Raw genomic sequence first — 27,413 nt, 5'->3', positions numbered from 1 at the left:
TTTAGAGCAAAACTGATAGAACCATATTCATTGCTTAATATTTGTCATTACAATTGCATAATTTTCATCATACACATCGTCGCTTTGTACAAAGAAAGAAAATTTAGAGAGTAAAACTTCAACCACCTGGCTATGACCCTAGTTTCCATAAACAAAATAACAAAACAACCTTACCCCCTCTACTAATAGATATCGGGAGGCAAAGAAATGAATTGACAAAAAAGACTAAAAAGGGAGAAAAATACAAATTTATGAGTTTAACCCCTTCTACACTATGAGCACATTTACAGATATATGATGGTGTGAAAGAATAAAATTAAATCTAACACCAAGCTTGCTGAGACTCCAAACAAATAAATAAAATGGTTGCACCCGTTACTTTACGTGCCAAAATAGATGTAGAAAAACTGGAACCTCACTCATGTAAAAACTGGAAGTCCAGGTTCTCAAGAAGCTCCTCAGCTGGTCTTACGTCTACAAAATCTTTTGATTGTAGCGACCCTGAGATGTCATCGACTGAGAAGGGAATGCTGCATCCAAAAAGCATACATATTACTATTGTTCAACTAAGGAAAAATAAGTTCGTAGTTCGGGACCTACTCTAGTAAGGAGTCATTTGGTTCTATTTTCTTCAATTTTGGCTTATTCAGGTCATTTCATAGATCAAGGTCATATTCAAAGTTGCTAAGATCCTGACACATTATGAAATGCAAGATGAAAGGTGTTGAAGATCTGTTTGGGACAAAGTAAGCCCAACAGAAATGTGATGGCCCTAAGAAGGAGCCCAGTTGACCTCATGTTGGAAGTCCAAAGAGGGCCCAGCGAGGATATTCTAACCTATCCAGATTGCAAGATTAAAAGTAGCTCACATGTGAGGTGGAGTGTTAAAAGTATTAACCCACATATGAGGTAGGAAATAATTGTCCCATATTGAAGAATTAGAAAGAGATTGAGTAACATATAGATTGGTGGGTTACTACACCTATCACCAATTGGTTTTAGAATAAAACCCTACCAACCGTGTGCTATGAATCAACATAGCTTGGACACTTTAATGGCAGAAATTAAGGAAGAAAATGAGTGTGTGATTGAAAAACAGAAATTACAGCAATATAAAATGATAGTTTGTGATGAACTAACATCACTAGGACAAATTAGAGAAGAAGGTTAAGAAGTAAAATGGACTTGATTGATGATTTTCTGAAAAACAGTAAAATAGATATAGTGTTTAGAAGCTTTCGAGAGGCTTGTTCTCTCCCATTGAACTTAAAAAGCTCACCCAATTATTCCTTACAATTTTCAACCTACTTTCTTCTCACTAATTAACCCTATATATAGAGTAATTTTCTTAACAAAACTACCTAGCTTATTCCCTAAGCTACTCATTAAGATAATACCTAAATTACCCTTACCCTAAAATATCAGTTCATAGCACCTTGTATGTGGTCAAACTCTCCTCCGACGAGGGCTTGTATTAGAGGCCCAATAAAGTTTATCAAAAGTCCACTTTTAATTAAATTATTATCATAAATCAATGAACATAAATTTTCATGTGTCAATTTCGGGTTGGATCCAAATTAATGTGTATAATTTCAGATACATATTAGATTTGGGTAGGAAATTGGCATGTGAATCGTCTAGCTGATACATCGGTTGAAAGGAGAGTTGGGATAAGAAGTCATGAGAGGCCAAGGCTGGCGAGGATAAGGGGTGTTCAAAAGGATATAAAAAGAATAGGTTTACAGGAGCATATAGTGCTTGACACAAGAGAAAGGAGGCAAAGGATCCATGTGGACAACCGCCAAAGATAAAACCATGACTCCTGCAGCTAGACTTTGACGCTGTTGTTTGTTAGAACTTGGACTACTTAAACTTGATACGAGGCAATTTGCCAGGCCTAATACCATATACAGCTTATATCATTAGAACTTTCTCGGCAACATTTTTTCTGGAGTACTGAAAATGTTACCTGGAACTATCATCTAACAAAAAGGAATTGCCATCGGCATTGTTGGAGTCCTCAGTCATTAGGACTCTCATGCTCCCAATAACCTGCAGGAAAGGACAAAAAAAAACACAAATTTATGAGCATCCAAGAGCTAGAATAAGTTGGCAGTATGGATGATATACAATGAAGGACGAAACATTACGTCTGGAGATACACTTCGAGTATTATAGTTGTCGTCCCAATACAGGGTACATATTCTGTACAGTTGCTGGACACTCAACACCTGAAACATAACCAAGTATCAGTACTCAAAGCAGATTCTTGCATTCAGCATGTTTTTCTTTTCTCCGTCTTTTCATGGTCCAAAAAGCTATGCTAATAAATTCCTGTCTACCAATGTCTATCACAATCATCTACAAAAGATGGATTGGAAATTCAGCAGATATTATCATTTACTGCAGATTGTCAAGGTGATCCTTCAAGCATAATGGTCCCCTCATTACTAATCATCAAAAGACACTGAGATTGGAACAAGGAAAAGAGACTTACAGGGCACAGATCATTAGTTATTTCATCATAAGAGATCCTGTATTTTTGATGTATAACCTGTGACGGGTAGCAATGCCTCATTAGAATGGAAACTAAAGCTTGACAAACCACATCATTTCCCACAAACAATAGATGAAAATAATGCTAAAGCATAAATCAAATTAAAAGATGCCATGACGTATTCTATGCTTCAAATCTTCTTCCCTCTTTTTGGGATGGAGAAAAATCGAAGTACTAGAAATTGCATTAAAAGGCGGCAACTCTAGGAAAAGAAGACCAAGTGATTGTTCGGTATACAAGAAATTATATAGGCAATAGAAATTCCCATGATATTCTAAATTGGGTAGTTGTTTGTTTGACATGAAGTGGGGAAATTATGTAGGCAATAGAAATTCCCATGATATTCACTTACCCCCCCCCCCCCCCCCGGCCATTCAAAATTCCCACATCAATTAATGGGAATTACAAATTTTCTGATGTCAACCAAAGACATTAGTCAATTACCTAGGAATTACAAAAGGGAATTAACTTCCTGGGAAATGGAACTTCCCATGGGAATTAAATTCCCATAATATACCAAACAACCACCAAGATTAACATCTCAACACATTGGAAACTCAAGAGAGTAAAAATGAACATACCAGGAACCCAACAGCTTGCCTTATGTGTTTAAGTTCATCCCAGGATGAACCTGCATACTGTGAAAGTAACAGAATCTTGGTATGAGATCTCAATGCAATAAAACTATCAAGAAAATGCAGGAAGAACCGTGACGATGCCTGTTGATATAAGAAAGCTACCTCTTCCTTTGCTTGGGCACACCAGAGTTCCAGCTCTGCTAATCCAGCTTTCACATATTCCCCATTACTAAAAGTGCAGCACTCACGGCGTAGTAAGAGACTGAAAAAGAAAAAGTATGTTAAGCCTATCACTTGCTGCAGTAAATTTCATATACTGGGAAAAGAAGCATAGAACCTACCTGTTGAAGAGTTGTACGTTGATATACGAGAATATCTGCGTAAAGATTTTCTGACAGAGAACTGGAGGCACCTATTCAAACCCCCCCCCCCCCCCCCAAAAAAAAAAAAAAGGAAACACACACGAAACAAGCAACAGTTTCAGATTCAAATTACTGATGACCATAGATATTTAAAGGTTGGACATAGAAAGAGGGGAAAATATACTTACAAAATTTTCTTTCAACATTTCGAGAAGTGAGTTGAGGCACTCAATGATGCCCTGCCAGTGACTTATAGCAGACTCTTTCCCAAAGGATCGACCTGATCTTAGGGAACCTGCCTTTGATGTTCTAGGTGCCTGCAAAATGCCATTTTGGTAGAAGTTAATTCCAAATCCAAGAAGTTAAAGAGTGATACAACAAAGAAGACTCTTGAAACAATTAAACATTCTACAATAATGATTTTAGATTTGTTCTAAAAAGCACCTGATACTGTAGCAGAATAAGCTAAAAGCTCAAAATGGCAAGTCATTGGCCTTTTAAAATGCAATTACATGTCTATGCTCACATCTTCTCTAGCTCTGTTGAATTGTAAATTTCACTCTAAAGATCTAATATATATATCTAAAACCCAAGAAAAACAAATGTCATGTTGCCACATGTACTCTCCGCTCTTCAACACAATCAAATGACATTAAACCATAAAAATGTGTGTTTCAAGACTCGAACACATGACCTCTCATTTGATATGCTAATGCACTAACCAACTACACCACAATGCTCATGTTGGTCTTTGTGGGGGAAAAAATCATTTAAAGACATATATTTCTATTTTTTAAGACTTCAAATGCACGTCATTAAATATTCCGGGGCCATCCGGGGCATATGGCCCGGGACAAGAACTAGTTTATCTCTATATACTAATAAGGAACAAGAACAAAGTTTCTGGAGTCGCTGTCTGACTACAATTAGAAAGTGTAAACTTCTAGAGAGGTAGTTCCCCCACTCATATTGATGGGAATAGAACTATCATGAAAGCCATACCACTAACCAGCTCCTTAAGCATATAGTCGAGTGATGCCAACAAGATCATATAACTAAAATTTGAGATTGAAAGCCATGATCACCTCCTCCCTCAACAAGGAAAAGGACACCCATACAATTCCATGATGGTGTGACTCCTCAAGAATTCCTTTCTTATTGCAAAAACCATTTATAGCTGACTTAAAACTCCTGCAACTACTAGAAGTCTAGAAATATCAACGTCACTTACATTGCTCACCATATCCAGGATCAAGAGAAAACCTCTTCTCTAAATTAGAGCCAACCAAACCCAACACCAACCCCCCCCCCCCCCCTCCCCAACAAAACAAAGCGTTAGGCAGGAGTCTTTTGTATAGTGGACTGACGCTGTAGTTAAAATTTTTGGCCGGCTATCTATACAGCAATGAATCTTTGAAATCAGTGTTTTTTTTACAAATACAGGCAACAATGGCAGGGGAGATTCAAATAAAGGCAAATTACTATCAAATGGATACATATTGCCACTTTAAGGTAGGGTGTAGCAGTCAGAGCCTTAATCCCATGCTACAGATGTCCTTAAGAAGGTTTTCCTGTAGACATTACAGATACTAAATGAGATCAATTATATGAAAGTATTGAGATATATTTTTAAATAGTACCTGGATGCACAAGGAAAGCAACGACGAGAGCTCCCTCTTCAAGTTGTCACGAATAATGCCATAGATTTTCTCCACATAAGCAGTGAGCTGCTGCTTGAAAAGCAAAGCTGGGTATTTGGCCTCCACTTGGCGAACAGTATCAAGAGCTGCTGCCGCAACAATACTATTGGAGGAAGGAGAGGAACGGAAACCCTGGAAGATTTGCACATAAGCTTAATAGGCAGAGAACACTCAGGCAACTAGTCAAAGCAGGGGACAACACAAGAAAGAGCCATGTACCATTGTCATCCTCCCAAAGAGAGATGTAGGGGGTGGAGGTTTGCGATGTGTTGTACCACCAGTAGCACCAGACCCTTTAAGGCTTCGTTGCAGAAGGAATAGCAAAGCTGATGTATTTGATAGCCAATAAGCCATATGCTCATTATTATCATCTTGATTCTACAAGCCAAAAATACGGATGAGGGATCGGTTCAAGTTGAGTAGTAAACATTGTATTAGACAAAAAAGGAGGCAATTATTAAATCCAATCGAAGAAAAATCAAAAAAGCTATATGCCTATACCTACCCGATGGGTAGATTACCCACATGATATAGGCAACTAGAAAATAATTGTTTCTGCAGAGCTGTAATACACTATATTGAAGTCTATTTCATGTGAGTAGATCAATTTTTTTCCAAGGAAAACTGAAATAGATGGTTGACCAAAAGAAATACTCCAAACTGTTGCTATGGCAGTCCTACTATCTAGTGGTGTGTTACTTACAAAATGCCCATAGTACTTATCTAGATAAGAGATCATCTTAGGTCCTCTTAACTGTGCTCAACATTTGTATCGCATCAACTTGGCAATAATCACAATGAATGTTTTAGTATAGCCATTGTTAGCCAGATTTACGTCCCGAAACACCGGGAAATCACAACTTAGATTAATCGAAGTAATTCAGATCTTGGGTATAGATTGAAAACTATAGATCTGCAGTTAAGCCTATGCTAGACAGCTATTGATCCCAATGACAGGGTTTTTGTTCATGGGAGTGATACAATTTCATTTTTATGCTTAATTTGCTTACGGATTTGTCAAATCGAGTTGAAGCTCATAAGTGGTCGCGTTGGAGAATCATGTAGGTAGTTGGCTCATAACTGACAGGAAGAGAGACAGAAAGCGGAACTAATTTTTCAATTCTCGAGCAGATTACTTATATTAAACAATTTCCGTGCGCCCCCCCCCCCCCCTCTTTCTTTTGTAAATGTTTGATTCCACTACACTTTTTACTGAAGAACTAGAACTAGATAGTGGACCTTCCTTCTCTTCATTGCTAAGTATTAAGAAATGTGTAGAATAGGAAAAGAATCTTTAGCTACATACTTCATCTATATAACTAAGATTCTTTAGCAGCTCAAGTTTGCTAAAAACACCTTAGGGGAAATGAACTCATTGATAACCAGCAATACAAAACAACGGCATTTATATATTAATATCTAATATACTATTATGAAGCCTTCAAGGAATCCATTCCGGCACCCCATACGAGTCTGATGTGGCAACATAATAAAATTTCAAAAGCACGTGTGCAACAAGGCTACTTTTCAACATTTCCCCTGAAATCTTGCAGCAAAATTACAGCACACCGGATGCAAAAGGGCTAACAGATTACCAGTAGTTAACGAACAATGTCCAGGATAACATTCAATCCAGGAGCATGCATCTCAGCGATAGAAACACTAAATGAAGCAATTTGATAATTTGTCAAAACCAAATTAGAGAGTTATGAAACATGTACTTCAAAAACACCTACTATCACTGCAATTCACCTAAACAAACGAAACAAAATTGCAGATGACGTGTACTATTGACGACACAAGTTGAAAATGCAAATGGAAGAAAGGACATTTATAAAAAGGCTAATTTAAGTATGAATTCGATACAACAATACATCATTTTTACCTCAATGGCAGAACCAATCATCTGGATGAGGCGATCAAACACACTAGTCCTCTCTGCTTCAAATGATTTCCAATGGAGGAGACACTTGTAAATTGTAAATGCTGCCACAGGCTTTCCCTGACTAAAGCCAATATTTTTTGTCACACAGTGTATAAGAGCATCAACATTCTCCTGCCACAAAAATTTACAGTCTCAAATTTAGGATATGCACTGAAAATCTATTGCTAAGAAGTCATCAATATTTGCAAATTTATACATGTTGACGTTCTATGTGGGATCGTCCACTCCTGTTTTCAGATTCAAAATCTAATTTCTTGACTGGAGTTGCACTTTGTTGTTCCTACAAAAATCATAACAGCACCGAAATTACAGTGTGCAATAGACATGACAGACTGAATCTTGTGCAGAAAGAATACGGGGAATAAATCAGAGGATCAAGCCTTCCACTTACTCCAGAATCTTCAGTGACTAGGTGACCATTTGGCAATTTCTACAGCACAAACAAACAGAAGTTTTAAAACGTTGATAAAAGACTAAAAAGGATACGTAACTTGAGAAATGAATTGGAACGCATAAATTTAGGAGACAGGTGAAAGTACCTGAGACGCAGATACTGGAGTAATTTCTGAAGCAAAGCTAACAGGTGCCGTTAACAATGACTGCTTCCTAAGGATCTTATTTTCTGATTCCATGTCAAATATTTTCTCTTCAAGCCTGTGAAAAAGGATCAGAACTTAATAAGCAGCTCCAAATCAAGTGAATCTATGGATCGAAAATAAATAATTACAGATGAAACGAAATGATACAAGTAGCACTTGAATGACCTTTGCATGTCTGTCTTCAGTTTTATCATTCTTGATTCTGCATCCAGTGCCTGCTTCAAACGTTCTTCACTCAGTTTACTAGTTTCTTCAAATTTTTTCTCTGTCTCATCGATTTTCATCTCCAGCGAGCTGACTAAGGCCTGACAATTAGAAAAGTTTACAGAATCAATATATGAAAAGGATTCCAGACATCAGCTTCATGCAAAGGTATATCTGAAATAATAACACAAAAGAGCATAACATGGGTAATTAACCTTGAGTTTCTCATTTTCAGCAGTAAGTTTATCAACTACAACACTGTCAACAACTGGCACCTCTTGTATCACAGGTATATGTTCAACTACTTTCTTTGCAGCCTCACGCTCCTTAAAAATCAACTCCTTGCTTTCCTTAAATTGAAGCTCCATCTCCTGTAATGTGGCTTTTAGCTTTGCATTTTCTTGTGTTTTTGCTTCTTCTAGATCAGCCTGCAAAATGAAAAGACCTCACTCAAGGAAATGAACAGGGAAAACTTCAGTGCCACAGCAACTAGAGTAAAAGCAGACGTGTTTTAAGCTCCCTGTGTCACACGCTGATGATATTTTAAGTAAAGCCACAAAACATTTCATAGATATCAACTCCTAGTGGAGAGAACATCAATTCAAAGATACCTTGACTTACACTTGTGCTGATTATTAGCAAGGACATAAACTATAAATGTTCTTGGTAATAGTACACAAATTAATACACACAATGATAAAGGAAGATGGAGCATTAGCTCCTAAGCCTGATACAAGCAGATAATAAGACTAGTGTCACATAGTTCGCGGATCGCTTCGGATCACGGGTACGGGAACGCAATTCTCTAGTTGGCAGAATTTCAGATCGCAGGGGTATTTTTTTTGGTTTAGTTTTTGGGGTCATGGTTCGCTTTAGGACATTATTCAGTTCGCTCATGCATTTTTCTAGTCATATTCCTTCCTAATCAAAGAAAAATGAAGCTTTTTTCGTTAATAGAAAAAAATAAACATGAAGTTGAAAAGTAAAAAATCTTAACAAGTGAATTGAATAGATAGTATAAAAACATAAAATAAAAACCCAATCACCTTCTGGCACGTGAATTTAGGTTGTTTAAAACAACAAAAGCAGTAAAAGTTTAGTAGAAAGAGAGTTGTAGTGTACAGCAGTACAGCTGTCCATATATCATCTGGGGTACCTTTTCGCTTCCCATCTCAGATTAATTAATTAAAAAGTTACTTTGACTTTTCCACCCCCACCCAATCAGCATTCAGCCTCCCGTCTCTCTTTTTTTTAGCAACCGGCAAAGAAGCCGGTGAGCTCGCATCACCACGGCGACCTAAAGCCACATATCACCTTTCTCCTTCCCCTTGATTAGATGGCTCAATTATCAGATCTAGGGTTTATTTAGGGTTTGTATTCTCAGACCCTGACTCTGAAATTCCCTCAATTAAAGCCTCTTCTCTCCCAATCGTCCTATTATATACAAACTTAAAATAACCATTTGAATTTTGGTATGCCAATTTGGCCAAATTGGATCGCGGCACCCTAGCGATTTGGCTCACCTACGAACCGCGTTTCGGAACGAGCGAACTCAAAAAGCAGTTTGGGGGGGGGGGGGGGGGGGGAACTATGTGACACTGTATAAGATTGTCAGCTGCCTATAACATCTTTCTAGTCTAATATGTTTCTGACTTTCTTCTCCATTTTGGAAAACAAAGCAAACAATCCCAAAATTTCTTCATTTCCTTCAGCAAATAGTTCCAATACTGCTGTTATTTACGAAAAGTCAAAAGTTAGATGAATCGTTTCTCCTAATTCATCAGAATACTGTACCCTTTCACCTTCCCTAAACCAGTTACGAAGTAATGAGTAAATGAGGAAGATTAAATATGGAGAGCTTTATACTGCGTCTGTTTCGACGTAAGAGCAACATAAGAAAGTGGCACATGAACCAAGGAAGACGAGAGACAGAGTGCAAGTTGAAATTGTTGCCCATGGATTAAGAATAAAGTGGTGCACATGGAGGTAGATGGATGGGGTACGTGAGGAGCTAAGCGTCTTCTTGCATTAGAAATGTCACCAAACAAAGAAATATTGCAAGTATTCGGACACATCCGAAAAGGAATGTGTTTCATGTATTGATATTTCTTTTCTTTCTTCGCTAAGACTTCCATATGGCACAAATCTTAAAGACCAGCAACAAAATATTTACTTCAAATCAGATTATCAGATTATAAAAACAAAAAAAAAAAAAACCTTTTGAAAATCTCATCAATATCTCCTTTTTGTTGCAACTATTCCTCTCCAAATAGTCTACCTTATGCAAAAAGCCAGACTTTTTCAGAACAACCTACAGGATATGGACCTTCAATGCCACAATCTTTGTTTCTTAATATTAATTTATTATTATCCAGCTTATCTAAGTATCTGGTCGCTTCTTAAAAGACACCCTTGACTTCATCCTGTAGGAAATTCTAATTTTATTCTGCTGACAACACCTCGTCCTAATTGGTGTTACGGCTATGATACTTCTTTTTCCAACATGTAGTCCTTTACCTAATATGAGCACGCTAATGATAAGAAACAAAGCTCCACCCACAAAAAGAGAAAATCTACATACAAAACCAATCTGTAAGTACCATCACAATTCAACTCTTAGTCGCTTACTGGAGACTAATTGATGCTGAAAGAAAACCTATGAAATTGGAGCAGACTAAACAAGCAGCAGAGAAAGGGCAAAAAAAAAGGATAAAAAACTCACCCTCATACGTTTCTCCAGTTGCAAGCGCCAAGTAAGCTCCTCAACCTGCTTTTCCAGTTTATTTTTAGCAGCTTGGAGAGCACCTGTCTCCCGTGCAGCCTGCAATTTAAAGGTTGGTTTATGTAGCAGTACACAATTTGAACCAAATACATCACACCAGAAGCCCGAAAAGAGGGTAAGAGTGCTTCAATATTTCAAAATAGTTGACGAGGTCACAGAAGAGGAATTCAAAATCCCCAAAAAAGAATATCAAAGTCCTCTTTTATACAGAAAGTATTATCTGTAAGAAATTACTGAAGTGTGTGAATGTCTCCCGTAGTCCTACGTTCTACTCCAAGAAAATAAAAACAGAACTTTAATCTACGAGGGACTAGCACGCGTCAAGATTCCTTTTTCTTTTACTCACTCTATCTGTAATTACTTGCTACATTTTCTTTTGCACAAGAACTTGGGAGAGGATAAAAAGTATGGTGAAAACCACAACTTTATGGGAAAATGACAAATATTTGAGGAATATAGGTAGGAAGAAGACAAATTAAAAGAGAATATTAGTTCTTTTTAGTGGGTAATGGGTCATAGTTACCATATATAGAAATGTAGCAAGTCAAAAAAGACATTCATTTAAAGAAAATGTAGCGAGTAAAAAACGACGAAGAGAGTAGATAGAATATTGGCCAAAATACTCAGAAAACATCGAAATTATGAGGCAAAAGGCAGACAACAAGAAAGCTATTTTTTCGGAAAAGTAGCACCATAGAGGTTAATACAGCAAAGATAAATGCCAAACTCCGAACAAAAGGAAAAATCATCACCATCTTGAGTTTTCGTAATTCTTTATGAGCAACTTTACATCTCCATGCACATTGGGTGCTTATCACTGCCTTCTTCAATCGCAAGTACCACACACGAGCTAAGAATTTGCGGCAGTGGCTCTGGAAGTGAGACATTAAGTCAGTACAAATATGAATTTTGCAAAGAGCTACAAGAGAATAATTAAAAAGAAATTGTAATATGCTATAGCCATAATTACTGGCACTGCTATGATAGAAGCCAACATAAAGTCTATATTATCTACACATGAATTTTACGAAAAGCTAGCGTTACCTGAATAATTATTGCAGCTTTAGTTTGTCTTCTGAAACGGATCTCACTGCGAGCAGCCATACCACGCATACCACTTTGAACGGATATAGAAGAGCACCATACATCCCTGTACACTTTTCTTGCGAGATGCATCCGCAAAGCTGTTTGGATTTTCAAAGATGCAGTTTCTTGCCTCATGCCCTCAAACACATGACGAGTAAGTTGTCCTGTATATTACATAAAGAAGTTAAATAATACGATATCCCTGAGTCCTGCATACATAAAGTTCATCAGGCGCAGCTAGCACGCAAAGCACAAATACAGACAATAGATACCTCTACATAGAGCTTGTATGTGTATTGCTGAACGACGAAGAGAAAAGAAGCTTCTGCGGGCCAGAAAGGAACGTATCTTTCTCTGAATGATACTTGCTGATCGTCCTAACACCTCACTTCTTCGAGCATCCAGATCAGCCATCTGACCAGCCCTGAGAAAAACTTTTGTCTTTCCAATCTGCATGAACAGTTTTTTGAAATTAAAGTAAGTAACCAACCAATGATGGAAAAAAGAGAGAGAAAGACCATAACAGTAGACTTCAAGATAACAAAAAGGATTCAAATAGCTTCCCTGCTCCAGCTCTGGGGCTGCCTTTGAGTACATTTTAAGATTTACAAGTTCTTGGTCAATATAAATTTTATTTTCAAGAGTAAATCAAGAAAAGGGAAAGGGGGAAGCCATATCTATCGTGTTGAGATAAGGACAAAATGAAAAAGAAAGTATCTCAGCGTATTCTACCACAATAAACGTCAAAATGTTGTACAGCTGTCTTTCTCAAATCATGGTAGATTTATAAATGGATCATAGATTATACACCGCACTTACTCACTCCATTTCTTTCTAATCTACACTTTGTACTTTGGCACTATTCACATACTTCACTTTGACCACCGGTTGTAATTAATACACAAGGAAAACATAGTAATGTAGGATATTGTTAGATTCGTCTCGACATCTATTTTTCAGATATCAAAATTTTATAATTTTTACTTGTTTGTAATTAGAGATATTAATGGTCAAAGTTCAGCATTGACAAGCGTGTGTCAAACTGTATAGATTAGAAAGAAACGGAGGTAGTATCCTATTAGTCATTAGTTGCTCCCTCTTTCCAACATATATGCCGGAGTTTCTGTTTTAGGTTGTCTCAATTTATTTGCCGCAACCTCTATAGTAACACATTTTCCTACTTTTTCTTTAACACTGGGCCCCACACTCACCCACCTAATCTCTCTGTACTTTTTAACTAATCTAAAAACGTTTGAGAAAATGTTTGAGGCATGTACAATCAACACATGCCAATAGATATTAAATTTGCACAAAAATATAGAAGAATTTAAGTTCCACCAAAATCAGTTTTAACTTTTAGCAAGTAAAATTCAGTAATGGCGTATAAGAAAAACATCAGAACAGTAAAAAAAATCAGTTTTAAAGAGTAAAATCAGTTTTAAACACTGAACTTAAGTATTAATTAGTAAAGTAAAAAAACAAAATCAGTTTTAGTAAATATCAAATTTAGAGATCAGGTCAGGGCCTAAACCATTGCCCTTCTGTTCCCCATCAAAGCTTACTCTTTTCTATTAATTTGCTGAAACCAAAGTCCGGACATTTCAAAATAATCTTTCATTTAAACGGAGATCCTCTAAGTTATGAGTTAACAACTTTTTAGCTGAGAAATGACCAAAAAAACCCAACAAGTGCTCTAGGTGGATACTGAACATTAACAAGGGACAGCAATCCGCCATACAAATATACATCTTGTATAAGTCCATAAGGACTATCAGTATCTTAGAGCCAGTAATAGTATGGAAAGACTATGATTTACAAGAGAAGATGGCAAGTCAGCAGCAGATTTCAAACATTTTTCACTTGAAACAGTGTGACCATGACCAAACTGAAGGAATTTACACAATAATGATGAAACAAAAACGATAAGGCAGCTGAGAATGACAGCGCAACAAACATGACTGCAGATATTGACAACTTATATGGACATTGTTGCTGACAAAATCATATTATTGATCTTGTATCCAAAGATTGACCCTAAAGAAATACTTTCAGCCATTTCCTTCTCTTTGCACAATATTATCTACAATAAGCAAAATATAACAACTTACTGGAAAAAATATATGCACAAAATTTTTGGACTTCATCTTAATAAAAAAAGTATTATCCATTTAAAAGAAAAAAAAAACAGCTACGAGAGAAAAGCATCATAACAATAGATTTTCCAAACAGGATTCATGATACCTGATAGCCTTCAAGTCCCACTTTTTCAAGAAGCCTCTTACACGCTGCCACTTCATCAGAGCTGATACCAAAAAAATCAAAGTTAGCTTCTTTCTCTTCTTGGCAGCATCATACACACAGAATGACATGGTTTACCTTCCATCTAAGACTTCCGGTGCAAGAATCCGGAAGCGATCCAGAAACTCAAAAAAGGGTTTTCTAGTAGGGTATCCAGCACAACTTATCCTAATAGCCTCCAAGACTCCCTAAAACAGGAAATAGAACGAGTCAGGACAACAAGAGGTGCACAGGTGACCTTACCCCAAAAAGGAAAGTAGGACAAGTATTCCATAATCCTCACCCCACAGCGTAACTGTTGAAGGACATTCTGATTCTCAAAAATAGCTGGCTTAAGAACATTATTTGGCTTCACACAGCGTATGTAATGTGGTTCAGTTGCACTCAGCGTTTCAAGAAGCGATACCAATTGTTGCTGCATAGAACAGATAGAAGATCATCACAAAGCCAAGCTCTTATATGAACCATTCATATAAGGATATATAACACAATAACTGACATACCTTAAAGCGAGTACCTATTGATGAAAACTTTGATGACTTAGAAGAATCCTCGGGCAAAGGAGGAAATAGATTTGCTACAAAGGAACATTTGGAAGCACTCAAAAGCGCTTGGTGTTCAGCAACAACATAGTCTTTATTCTTATCCAGAAACAGTTCAGTCTGATAAGTAACCTGCAGACATGTATAAACTCACTTCAGCTAGACAACTTATGACTACAACCAACTTATACTGTCTGTAACTTACATCACCAGCATAGTGGCAGATGGTAAAATCGCTGCGAGCTAATTTAGGCTTGGTGAAACGCTTGTGGTTTTTAAACGTCTGGTACAGCTTTTGGGCAAATGTTTCATGTGTTGATCTTGGGAACATGCTGCTCAAAGGAAAAAGGTTATGAATCATCATAAGAATCAACAGATCTTAATCAAGAGAGCGTTAAATCCCAGGATTATGCCTCTTAGAATGTTCGTCACTCCGCTTACCAAGCTTCATCCAGAAGAGATATGATTCCACCAGGTTTCTGACAAAGAGAAATACACAAATAAAGGGAGGGAAAACAGTCACGGAAGCAGGAAGTATTCACAGCAGTACAGAGTAACTAACAGACTTTTTATGTAGCTAAAAGTGAGCACCATACCATGAATTGCCTACAAAACATGAACCTCAGTGGCTTCCCAAGTTAATTATGATGCAAACAACAGAACAAATCTAACAGAACAAAGACCAATATTCAATGAGGATGACACTACATGACTGCAATGAAAAAGCTTTAACAAAAAAATCTAAATCCATGACCACAAAATTACAGTAAATCAGTCCAATACATCAATCTCTCAAAATAGAAGATACCCAGGGCTGGGGGTGTCATCCATACAAAAAAGGGAGGGCTAAAGACAATAACCTCATGCCCTCGAGGTATCATTAAGCAAGGGGGGAATAAGGACTGTGGAGAAGCTCCTGCACAGGGTGAAGCAAGAGAGAGTTGGTGCTATGCGACCTTGCCTTCGTAAGTAACTATTTCCAGTTAACCATTGACTTGATACACAACAACTGTCTATGACTTCAAAATAATTAAAAATTAAAACTTAGAACCATAAAACAGCTGAACAAGCCTATGTAAACAGTCCATTATCGTCCAAATTGGAGTACTTGATCCTCCAATCAAAATTAAGTGAGACTCACAACAAAAGATAAGAAAGAACCTCAATGAAAATGACATACACCTGTGATCTCCCTCATGTTCTTGCCCACATTAACCGACTTTATATTCCATGGTTGGACCCAAATCTAATATTATCAGGACAGATCACATGAAAGGTGGTAAAGACGTCAAGTTGCCGCAGATTTTTGTTTGACTGTTGCTTCAAACGGAGACAAAACTTGGGAGGTAGCAAAGAAGATGAATAAACAATAATTGTCTTTCTGGGGGGTTCCTTTAATCCTTATATATGAGAATTCAGACATAATATGCTTTACCACCACAAAACAACAGAAAAAGTAGAAGGAACCATCACAAGGTCAGACCCAATCACCTTATCACCCAATACCATAAAACAGCAAGACACGAAAGAAACAACTACATGCTATGCTCTATAGGTCAACATCGCAATCAAACTTCGTTGGAAAATGGAGAGGAATGAATAACTCTATTGTACTATGAACGAGAGCAAAGGTCAGCATATATGGAGTAGAGAAAAAACAACATTTTTCACACGAGTAGTCATTCTCCGACGATATTAAGTAACAGAATGTCTAGAGAACAGTAGTATTGAGCAAAATTCTGATGTAAACATTATGAAGCTATATTCTGGAACAACAAAAAGGTAAAAATATGTACTGAAAGCAGCACTCTTTATCAAACAAATAGCAGAGGTGACTATATATTTCTTATATTAGTAATCGTCCAAAAGTATAAGAGCAGTGTAAGAACAATCACATTTAGGATAGACCCCCAAAGACTAATTTTGGAATAGTCCAAGAGGGCTACCCCCTCTTTAGATAACCAGGAAACATCTCACAAACGAACCTTTTCAATGAGATCCAGAATATCTTGATTATCAATAAATTCAATGTAGCTCCAATTAATTTCTTCTTTTTCATACTCCTCCTGTTCCATCTTGAAGACATGCTGCATAACAATAATGATGTGTCATAAATACATGCAGGGGGCGAGAAGTCTCAAGCAGGAAAATGTGTGAATACGTTGATATAAACCTGGTTAAAGTGTTGCTGAAGCTTCTCATTTGTTAAATTAATGCAAAATTGCTCAAAACTGCAAGGACATCAAACCAACTAGTCATAAAGATGTATCATCAAATTTTGGATATTTGACATTGATAGAAAAGTAAAGACTAGGAGTTGAACATTAAAAATGGTTTACTCCTCTTGAAAGCAATTTCGACTGACACAAGTGTCATCTTACCACATTATTTGATTTCACCGAAAATTTGAACAAATCAAGTATGAAACTCATAGAGCAACTCTGTTCTTTTCCTTCCCTGTTTCAACCAGGTCATATACTTCCATGGGAAGGATAAATGTTACGAGGCAAAGTTCAAGACTCCTCTTCTACAGGCCAGTTAAGTTTCGCAGACAGAAACACATCAAGGTTAAAAAAAAAAAATGAGTGACATGATCTGCCAGAGTGACAATCACCATTGTTTTCCAACACCAAGTCAAAGAACATCAAAACGAAAACAAATACTCCCTCCGTTCTAAAATAAATGAAACACTTGTCCTTTTAGGCCGTTTCAAAATAAATAAAATGTTACTTTATTTGGTATTCACTTCTCTTTATCTCTCTCCTCATCACATGGGTTCATCTTTTTCTTCCTACCTATCTCTTCTCCTAAACCCCTGTGCCAAGGTCCTACGTTTCATTTACAACAGAACGAGGAAGTATCTACGTTACGCGGTGATTGATCGATGAAAGTAGTCACACCACCAAAAATATTTGACAAGAACCGGATAGACATATCTTAAGAGGTTAGCTAGTATCCTAGAAAGGGCCATCAGAGATAATAACAGCTGCGGTTCAATTATGAATTGGTTTGTTTAGAAGCCCTTAATCTTACTAGTTCAAACTTTAAAGATAGCTCATATTTTTCTCATTATGATGATCAGCACATACCCAACGTAAACATACAACCCCAAGATAGGAGAATATCAGCAAAGACAATGTTGCTAGATCTGATTCTGAAGCAGTAGTTTTTCAATGACAAATCACCAGTCAATGATGTTCATAATTTTCCGGAAACAGATAGGCAGCCTAAGCTGAGTCAAGTCGTAAACAAGTAGTTACACTCATACATGGACCTAACTTTGTATTGAATTATTACACAAACTAGTGCAGTGCAACTTTAACCCATTCTCTATTGTCAACATCAACTAAATTTACCACTTTACCAGCAAAATCACACTGAAACCTAAATAATAAATCAGAACTCCAGCTTTTTGATAATGCATGGTTGAGAAAGATATTAGATATCTCTGGCTAATGATTGAAAATGGAAAAGTAAGTCACTATGTAGAAGTTTCTGCAAGATATTAAGGGGTTGTGTCAGGGTTGAAGGTCCTAACATGGAAGAAAATCAGTAATGTGGCCACGTTTGCAATATCTATCACGGAAGTGGGTTGTAAAGGATGAATGAAACAGATTACAGCTAAAGCAGCTTTTTTGAAATAAATCAGATTAATGGATTTTTAACCTCAAAATTGCATTATTCTAGTTTAAAAAGTATTCTTACAACATAATATGACCGAACCTATCATATGATTTGGTTATATACCAGGTGAATGCATAATTACTCAAAACAATGCCCCGTCCTAATATTATTAGTATAAAATAGGAACAACTCATATACATTAACCTACTTCAAAATCTTCTCGCTTCTTTTGGTGTGTGCATGTCATCTTTTTGTTGCAATGTATATTTCACGTTTATTTGGCAATTTTAACAAGGAACACACATAACGCGAAAAAGAACATTTTAACGCGGCAAGTCACCATCACATAACGGACAGCACGATGAGGCCATGATTATTATCGCAGTATTATGTTATGACGTTTCGCAGGATGGCAAGTTCAAAGTTCATTACATAACAGCCCTTACTTAATGAAAAGTAAGTTAATTCTATACCATCCATCAGCCTACTTCAGTTTAAGCAACTCTCCCACATGAAAGAATATGACAGTCATTGCATAAGTAGCCAGCAAGCAGATCACCCACCAATGGTTGTAACTCCATAAGCAGATTGTTGTTGCCCCCACACACCACAAAAGATAACCCCATCAATCATGAAAGTAAAGGCATACCAGTTAAGCACCTGTTTGTCTTGAAACTCTCAAATCCATAGATATCCAGCACTCCAATTATGAACTTTGAATCAGGATCTTGACCAATTGAAGTGTTAATATTATCAACAAGCCTGCAGTACAAATTTGCAGAGTAATCAAAAAAACAATGGCAAAAGACAAAGCAATTGATCAAAACAGAACCCCGTAGAAAATAGAAAAAAAAAACATACAGAAACACAGATTAATGTTCTTACCAGTCAAACAGCCTAGAGTATACAATTTTAGCCAAGGCATCTCTACTTAGGGTAGCAGACTCTGGATCCAAAGATTTGGTGATGGTTTCATCACGAGTAACCATTATACGTTTACAAAGAGAATCTTCTAATGCCTTTGGATCACACCTGAAAAATATATAAAGTTATATAATCCCTATAAGGCGAAAACACTGCAGAAGATATATCTTCATGAAATATGCTTAGGTTCTAGCAAAATCAACAGATGGCATGATTTACATGAAAAGCTCAGCAGCCGTTTGCAGATGAAACCAGGATTTCTCATCTTTGGGCTGAGATGAGTCCATTTCCTTCCCCTTTGTAAATTCAATGTTCCCTAAATGAAGAACAGCTGCCACAACCCGGAAAATTGCATCCTGAAAATCATATAACAATTACTTCAAGTATAGTTCTTACAATATGGGGGCTCTAACCCATGGGAAAGGGGAAATAGAAGTACCTGCTCTTCAGGACTAATTCCAACAACATCCATTGCCTTTCTGGTTGCAAGGTACTCTTTGCCATCATCAAGCCCTTCCAACTCAATACAATTAGATTGATTCAGATAATGAAAAGTTCTCGGATTTCCAAGCTTGTATCTTTGAACAACCTAAGGTAATGAAACATTTATCAGACAGAAGAATTAATTAATTAACTTATAATCACAAACAAACCCATCAAGACTAAATATAAAATTCACAAACAGGAGCAACAAAATATGCACAAGAGAGGTCTCCTAGTCTGTTTGTCGATAAAGATTCAAGTCACTAGCAATATCATTGCAGCGTCCAAAGATGACACACCAAGTTTGTAATTGATCTCTGATAACACTTCTTACTTCTTGTGCAGATGCATGTCAATTGATGTGTTTCAAATCAAGCTCTAAAAAAACAAGGGACTGACTCTGCTATAGTTGAAAGGTTTGGCACAGAGGCAATGATTTGGGCAGATCACCTCTCCCAAACAAAAGGAAGACAAACAACAGAGCATTTTTATAGATCTCACATGTTATAACAATAGTCTAGTTTTGAACAAGTAATGGCCCAGAATCAAGAGCAAATACACACTCTACAGCTATAACAATAACACAGCCCATCTCCAACCTTATGTAGGACTTTGGAGGCCCAAAATGTACGTAACCTTACTCCTAGCAGGTCCGAGTGGATAGAAGAGGCATATAATCCAAAAGGCCCATAAAACCATTTCTAGTTTCTTAAAAAAAGAAAGCCTTGATAAAATAATTCCACGAACTTTTCCTTATGATGAAATTTCGGAGTAGACAGGACAGACACAATGAAAATTCGGAATTAAATGGTTGTTCCATTAATACTAATCACCGACACAAGAGAGTGGCACATTAAAGCCACAAAACTATGAGCATAAGAAAATCTTAAATAAAAACAGGTTAACAAAGGCTCTGAAGTTCAAGCACATACTGCATATCAAGTATGTAATCATGACTCTTGGTCAAATAACACCACTCCATCCGCAAGTTTTTACAGACATCATGTTCATACTCTGTCCTTCATGCATCTCTTTCTCAAATAGTTATAAGTCCCTAGTAATTTGGATTGCAGTTTTAGTTATTTGGTCTTTTCACTTAAAATATAACTTCTTGGAAAGAGAAGTCCAAAATCCAAATAAGCTCTAATTCGTTCAAATTAGGACTAGCCTCGTTCAATTTACAGCTAAAATAAGTTCAGACAAGTTCCAATGAGTTCAAAAAGTTTCTTAAAGAAAAAGGAGTTTTGGGGAAAAACAAAACTTTACAGAAATACTAACTTCCTCAGCTAGATATTGGTACATTATCACAGATGATTCCAAATCATGGACAAAATGTCAGTCTTGTTCTAGTATTGTTATTCCAGTGTAAAGTTAAGTTTATATAATCATCAAACAAGCACATAATAATAAACTATGGCTTTTTTTTCTGCTACAACTCTCTCTCCGACAACTAAACCAACCCTTAATCCCATGATCTGAAATTCGCAAAAATGCCTCCAAAACTATCAGAGCCAAGGGGAAATAGTGGTAATAAGCTATGCCCCAGATGAAGATAACTCCCATGGTCTCATTCCATAGAACAAACCATATACCACAACAAGAATTTACCTAATTCTATAACTCCTTGTCCAAGAGTATAAAGTATCCTCGACAGAATTCTCCTTTTGCCCCAGCAGCTGAAAACAGAGAATTTTACACTATGTGTATAACTGTATATGCACATAAGTTTCTGTGCAGGAATCATCTTAACCATGTTGTCATGTATTACAAAACTTGAGCTCCTTGACAATCTTAGAATACCATAATTCCAATTATTGCGATCTAGGTACTAACTACTGAATAATAGTTGTCTTCTCTTAATCTCTTTCTTATAACCGATAAAAGAAATAACTACATGTATATTTCTACATATTCCTAAAGTGAAATTTAAGTCAAAAATAGGGAAGCCATTGCTACCTACTGACCTCTGTTGGTGCGGCACAAAGCATGTAGAAACAATGATAATTTCTCTCCGGGTCAGATAATTGACACACTCGTGATCTTTCCAATAAATATGTTCTTATTGCCGCTCCAGATATCCTTCCCTTCGTGTCAAATTGAAGCTCCACAAACTTCCCAAAGCGACTACATATATAAATATGTAAATTAAACAAATAATGGGAGGTATAGCTATAAAACTCCGAAAAATGAAAAAAAAAAAAAAAATTACCTGGAGTTGTTATTTCTGACAGTCTTGGCATTGCCAAAAGCTTCCAGAACAGGATTAGACTGCCACATCAAGAAAGATTAATATACAGATAAGAACTGAATCATTAAACATTCATAAAGGATAGAGTCAGTATGCATATGCAACTTCCTGTTCCATTTTTACACCTGACACAAGCTTGCTTAAACAATGAACAGCCATACTGAATTGGGGGTTACCTCCAGAACTTTCTGTTCAATACTTCTTCCCTCTGAAGCTGCTCGACCACCCATATAAGCAAGATAACGCATAAGTAATTTCGTGCTTTCTGTTTTACCTGCCCCACTTTCCCCACTGACCAGAATTGACTGACTGATACCTTCATTCATCATAAGTCTGTAAGCAGATGCAACATACTGTCAGATTCATAAAAGATTATACTGGTGTAGAAGTCATGCCATAGATCACATTACCCAAAAGCTTTTATTTTAAAATTTCGAAAGCATTCAAATACCATGATTTACTATGAATATCAAAAAAAAAAAAAAAAAAAGAGCACTAGGGAAAGAAATAAATAGGAAAAAAAACAAAAACGACCCCGTTTCCCCCCTTAATCTCTATTTAGGGTGCAAGAAGTCATAAACCAATAAGCCTACACAAGAGGAGGGATGTACAGTACCGGTAGGAAGCGTCTGCAATTGCAAAAGGATGTGGACTAAGCTCTCCGAAACCCGCCCCCTTATATTGTTCCATCATATGTATGTCATACAAATGAGGCAGTCTTCTGAAAGGATTTACAGCTATCAAAATGTTTCCAGTATAAGTCTGTAGACAGTCAGACACAAAATTGTTCAAGACCAATGCAATCAGAGGTAATCGAAGAAGAACAGAAATTTTATTGGATGCGTGCATAGAATGATCAAATCACATTAGAGCTGATAACATATAAAGATCATGTACTGGATTCCTTATAAAAGGTTATAGCAAATGAAATCAAGTTGCAATGATGAAATGATGATATTAGAAAAGACTTAAAAAACAAATTATATAACCTTATTTCAGAAACATAATAGTGATAATGGTAATACCATCATTTTATCAATATAATTATTATAATACTACAATACCATTATATTTCTAGAATTAATTATTTTCCGATATTACTCTGAGCATAACTATTCCAATCAAGTCATTTAGTTATGAGATTATTCATAAAAAATTTGCTAATAAACAACTTTAACAAAAAAAAACATATCTTAAATAAATATATCAACAAATTAACTTATTGCTATGATTATCTTCATTACTCCCTACGTCCCTTATTAATTTTTGCACTCTCCTATTGGGTTATCCCTGAAAAAATTTCACTTCAATTCTAAGTTAAATTTCCTTTTCTCTTAGCATGCCTAGATCACATCCATATACGTATTTGCAGCTATCAAAGTATTCTGAATATATGTCAGTAATATGCAATATTGTTTACTTAAAGCAATGTGGTCTGACATCATAAAAAGGATTTTTGAACATTCTCAAGAGTTTGTATTAGATGTATCTATCCATAGAAGTGATCGCATTACAGCCAATAACACATAAATAGACTTTCCTCCACCACAAAAAAGGATGATAGGCTAATAGTTTATTGCACGAAACTCACACACCCGAGCTCACACATCCACATATACACATATGTATATACATGGATACAGAATAGATACACTTACATATATTTCATTGATGTCGTATCTAGATTTCAAGTTCTGCAATACCCCAGGTTCATGTAAATAAGCCAGCTTTGTCATGTCATCCACCCCACACTGGGGGGCTTCGGGGTCCTTAGGGTACACATTTGATGCATGAACTAAAACCTGCATATCAAAAAGTAACATGCTATGAACCCAGAACAGAGTAACAGAACTACAGAATTTGACAGACGAAAATCACCATTTTACGTCATTAAATTCCACCAAACAGCGCAAGGCAAAATTATTATCAAAATTGAACAAGAGATTTCAGCGCTAGAGAAAAACTTAAGCAAAAAGGAACACTCAACAATATAAATTAGACAATATGCAGCCATGCGCTCAAGCACAGAGACATGATCCTGAAATGGAGAAGCTTCATAGCCGTCTGCTAGAGAGACTTGTTTAGGGGGATGTCAAGGCCATCTACACTAGGAGTCAGCACATTAAGATATATTTCAAGACAAAATGCATTTCAGTACTCACCGTTTTTCCAGAAGTGCAAAGAACCTTTAAATTCTCGCCATTAGTCTCAACCACTTCACCATCAAGCCAAGCTTCATCAGGGTCCTCAATCCAAACAAGAGATCCGACAGCAAAACTAACTGATGCAGCCTGAAAAATAGAAAAACAATACTCATCCATAAATATTTGAAGTCCCAGCTCAACATGAGCACCAGCTCAGGACCTATTCAGCATAACACCTCTAGACAGTTAAGTGTATGGAAAAAACAAATACGAATTTAGGCGTCAATTACATGTAAGAGATATTGACATATTAGTCGAACATCAGAAAAGTTGGAATAGAGGTGGCAAAAAAAATAACTCAATACGAACCAAATTGAGGTTTTGGGCTAACATTTTCAGCCCATTAAGAAAGTAATTTAATCCGACAAGATCCATTTATTAAATGGTTTGGATTTAAGGTTGAGCTAACAAACATGAACTTCACACAGCCAATTTACTTGCTAAACTATCATTAGTGTGACTTGTAATAGTTTATAGTATTTGGTTCATTTGCACCTAATTTTTTGTACAAAGATTGTTGGGTTAACTAAGACATTGTAATAGTGTGTGTTTGATAAATGGGGTAAATGACCCATTTAGTAAACAAGTAAAGTTGTCAAGCCATTTAACAAGTCGGGTTAGGGTTGGCTTAGGTCAACGATCAACCCATCTTCAAGCCTTTTCAGTTTTCACAACTACTCCCTCCATCTCTTATTAGTTTGCCCATTGTCTTTGGGTTGTCTCTGATCAGTTTACCCACTTCTTTTTTTCTGTTTTTCGAATGGACCCTTAGTTTTATATTATTATCTTCTACATAAAGCATCATTTTTCTATTTGTCACTATCCTTCCCTCTCTTGGCCCACAATAAATTAATACTTTCTCTTTCTGTTTAAGGCCCACATACTATTTCTCCTAAAACAATGTGCCCAAAGAAATGGATAAACTAATAAGAGACCGAGGGCGTATATAACAGCAAGACATAATAAGTTGGTATGACAGATGCAAGAAAATAAGAATCATGAGACCAGAATACCAGATGTGACACTGCGGGGCACCAATAAGATTGCTTTCACATATAGCAACAGAAAGTATGCTGCATGAGAGACTGATAACCTAAGCATAAGGTGCAAGCCCATTAGCATATAGGGTTCGAAACCTAAATCCTTAGGTCAATGACCAGGCAGTAAGAAAGCCATTCCTGAGTCGGTTCAAAGGGGCCAATTGCAGGTTGAGCACTTGAGCCACCTGCACGAGGATGCATAGGCATAACAGCAGAATTTCTTCAAATTTGAAAGTGACATAATGGTATCTATACTGATCTGCTTTTTTCTATGAGGTGAAGTTAAAAGTTTTTTAAAATAGGATGATTTAATCACCTGATTTGATCTGGTTGTTCTTATCTGATTTTAAATACTCCCTCCGTCCAAAAATATATCTCAAAATGTCCCAACCCCCCATGATCCAGTATATAATTTCACTTGACTAAAAGACCTGTCCCGAACTCTTCAATCACTCAATAAGGCATCTCAGAAAATCTAATGATGAAACATCAATATATAAGAAAAGGTGACAACTTTTCCAGACATCCCAAAATTGTATATGTGGCTAGTATTCTGTACAGAGGGAGCAAGTGATAACAACAAAATAATGTAAACTGAACAGCCTCAATCAGCAAACCATCAAAACCCTAATGCAAAGTCATCATTGCCATGTTTTTATGGAAGTGCTGTTCTAAAAGTTCGGCATCATCCATAGAAAAATACTTTGGCCCAAGAAGACGGGAAAACTATGGAATGAATTTAGAAGACAATATATTTGAGATGCTCTACCTATACATATTTGCAAGCAACTATTTGTCCCCAGATTTGAAATTTTTGCAGTGACTATTAGTATTTCTAAACTAGACCATAAGAGTATAGCTTATAGCGACCTACAAGCTAATAAACCTCTCGAGTTTATATAAGATAAAAGGTAGGCATCTTAACTTTCACTAATTTAGATGGTAGATGAAATTGCTACACATATTGTACGAAAATACAATTCAGCAACCTATAAAGTCCGAGGAAAATAGACAGATGCAGAATGATCCACTTATTAAATTCTATATGCTAGACAAATTCTAACATACATAAACTACATATCATTAAATTCTGATTTCAACAACTCCCCCATCTTTGGCTCATATCATAGAACAACAGGCCAGGTCGGTGGACCGAAACCTTAAGTCTGCTTTGAAATTGAAGAACCAAGAATTTTGCAGGGTGATGAAGACAAGAAGGAACAGTATACAAGCCCTTAATGTCATACCAGCATATTGCAGCTGAATTTCACATAAAATAGTGAGCTCTAGCAGTGCCGGAAAACGACTGCTAGCAGGCGACAGCTCAGTCCTGGAGGCTCATTAGTGCTCGAGTACTCAACTATCTATAAACTATAGCTTGAACTACCTTTCTAGTCCATAATGACCCATATGGCAGACATTTTTGCACTTTTTTTAACTTGGTAGTAAAGATCACTATACATCAAATATGTATATATAGACCATAAATGATAGATCAAGAGCATATACTATGCTTAATAGCATATCCCTAACACATCAACTTAGTCCCATAATATTTTACAACAGCACAAGAAAAACAAAAAATTTAAAAAAAAAACATTAGCTCTAATTCTACTTCAAATGTAGTAAACGCAATGCTTCAATGAAGAACAGATCAGTCAAGCCTAGTCAATAAGCAGTACAAATCAGTCAATTAATCATCAAAAAAATTCAAACAAAAAATATATGCAAGTAAAAAAAAAATTAACACAAGCACAACATTTCAAACAAAAAATAAAATAATCAACAATTTAAACAATTAGAAGAATACCATTTTGCTTTAATTCGGATCAAGGTACCCTGGTTGCTTTTCGATCTGGAAATCTCTCTCCTCCTTCACAATAAATCCCACTTCATTAAAAAAAACCCAAATCCCAAATTATCAAATTAATCCCAAAAAAAACAAATTAAACTTATACTTTAAAATTATACCCAAATCAAATTATAACCCAGTTCCACTAAACAATGTTTCTCTCTATTCTTTACACTCCAACTTTCCTTCAATAAGAAAAAGAATCTTTTTTTGTATTTCTTTCTTCTTTTCAGCAGAAAAATAAACCCAAAAATGTAATAAAATCTGCTAAAACTGAGATTTCAAAATAATTTCCCAGAGAAAAAAAAAAGGGGGTTGTGATTTTGTGAAGAAGAAGAAAGAAAGAAAGGAGAGAGAAAGAAGAAGAAAAAAGAAGAAGATTAAA

At 36.3% G+C, this 27,413-nt stretch overlaps 1 protein-coding gene across 1 annotated transcript; it reads right to left on the bottom strand.

The window, feature by feature from the left end:
* On the bottom strand, positions 1-27,401 carry LOC104899335 (myosin-6). Its single transcript, XM_010686507.4, has 40 exons — positions 27,148-27,401; positions 26,987-27,049; positions 24,095-24,223; positions 23,591-23,734; positions 22,549-22,694; positions 22,109-22,265; positions 21,894-21,952; positions 21,649-21,808; positions 19,641-19,790; positions 19,421-19,557; positions 19,163-19,309; positions 18,938-19,039; positions 16,827-16,884; positions 16,639-16,740; positions 15,095-15,132; positions 14,859-14,985; positions 14,615-14,785; positions 14,395-14,526; positions 14,190-14,299; positions 14,055-14,115; positions 12,086-12,263; positions 11,772-11,977; positions 11,480-11,599; positions 10,668-10,766; positions 8,161-8,373; positions 7,907-8,046; positions 7,682-7,796; positions 7,534-7,572; positions 7,339-7,422; positions 7,083-7,253; positions 5,417-5,575; positions 5,138-5,329; positions 3,686-3,814; positions 3,477-3,547; positions 3,298-3,397; positions 3,139-3,195; positions 2,498-2,554; positions 2,151-2,231; positions 1,970-2,052; positions 1-530 (listed from the first exon to the last, which is right to left on the bottom strand). The coding sequence occupies exons 2-40, from the start codon at positions 26,987-26,989 to the stop codon at positions 416-418; spliced, it is 4,542 nt and encodes a 1,513-aa protein (XP_010684809.1). The 5' UTR covers positions 26,990-27,049; positions 27,148-27,401; the 3' UTR covers positions 1-415.
* Between the last annotated feature and the right edge of the window lie 12 nt (positions 27,402-27,413).

Source organism: Beta vulgaris, chromosome 7 (assembly GCF_026745355.1).
Source record: "Beta vulgaris subsp. vulgaris cultivar EL10 chromosome 7, EL10.2, whole genome shotgun sequence".
NCBI classification, from domain to species: domain Eukaryota; kingdom Viridiplantae; phylum Streptophyta; class Magnoliopsida; order Caryophyllales; family Amaranthaceae; genus Beta; species Beta vulgaris.
The sequence above is the reverse complement of the archived record's forward strand: the minus strand, read 5'-3'. Positions and strand labels throughout refer to the sequence as shown.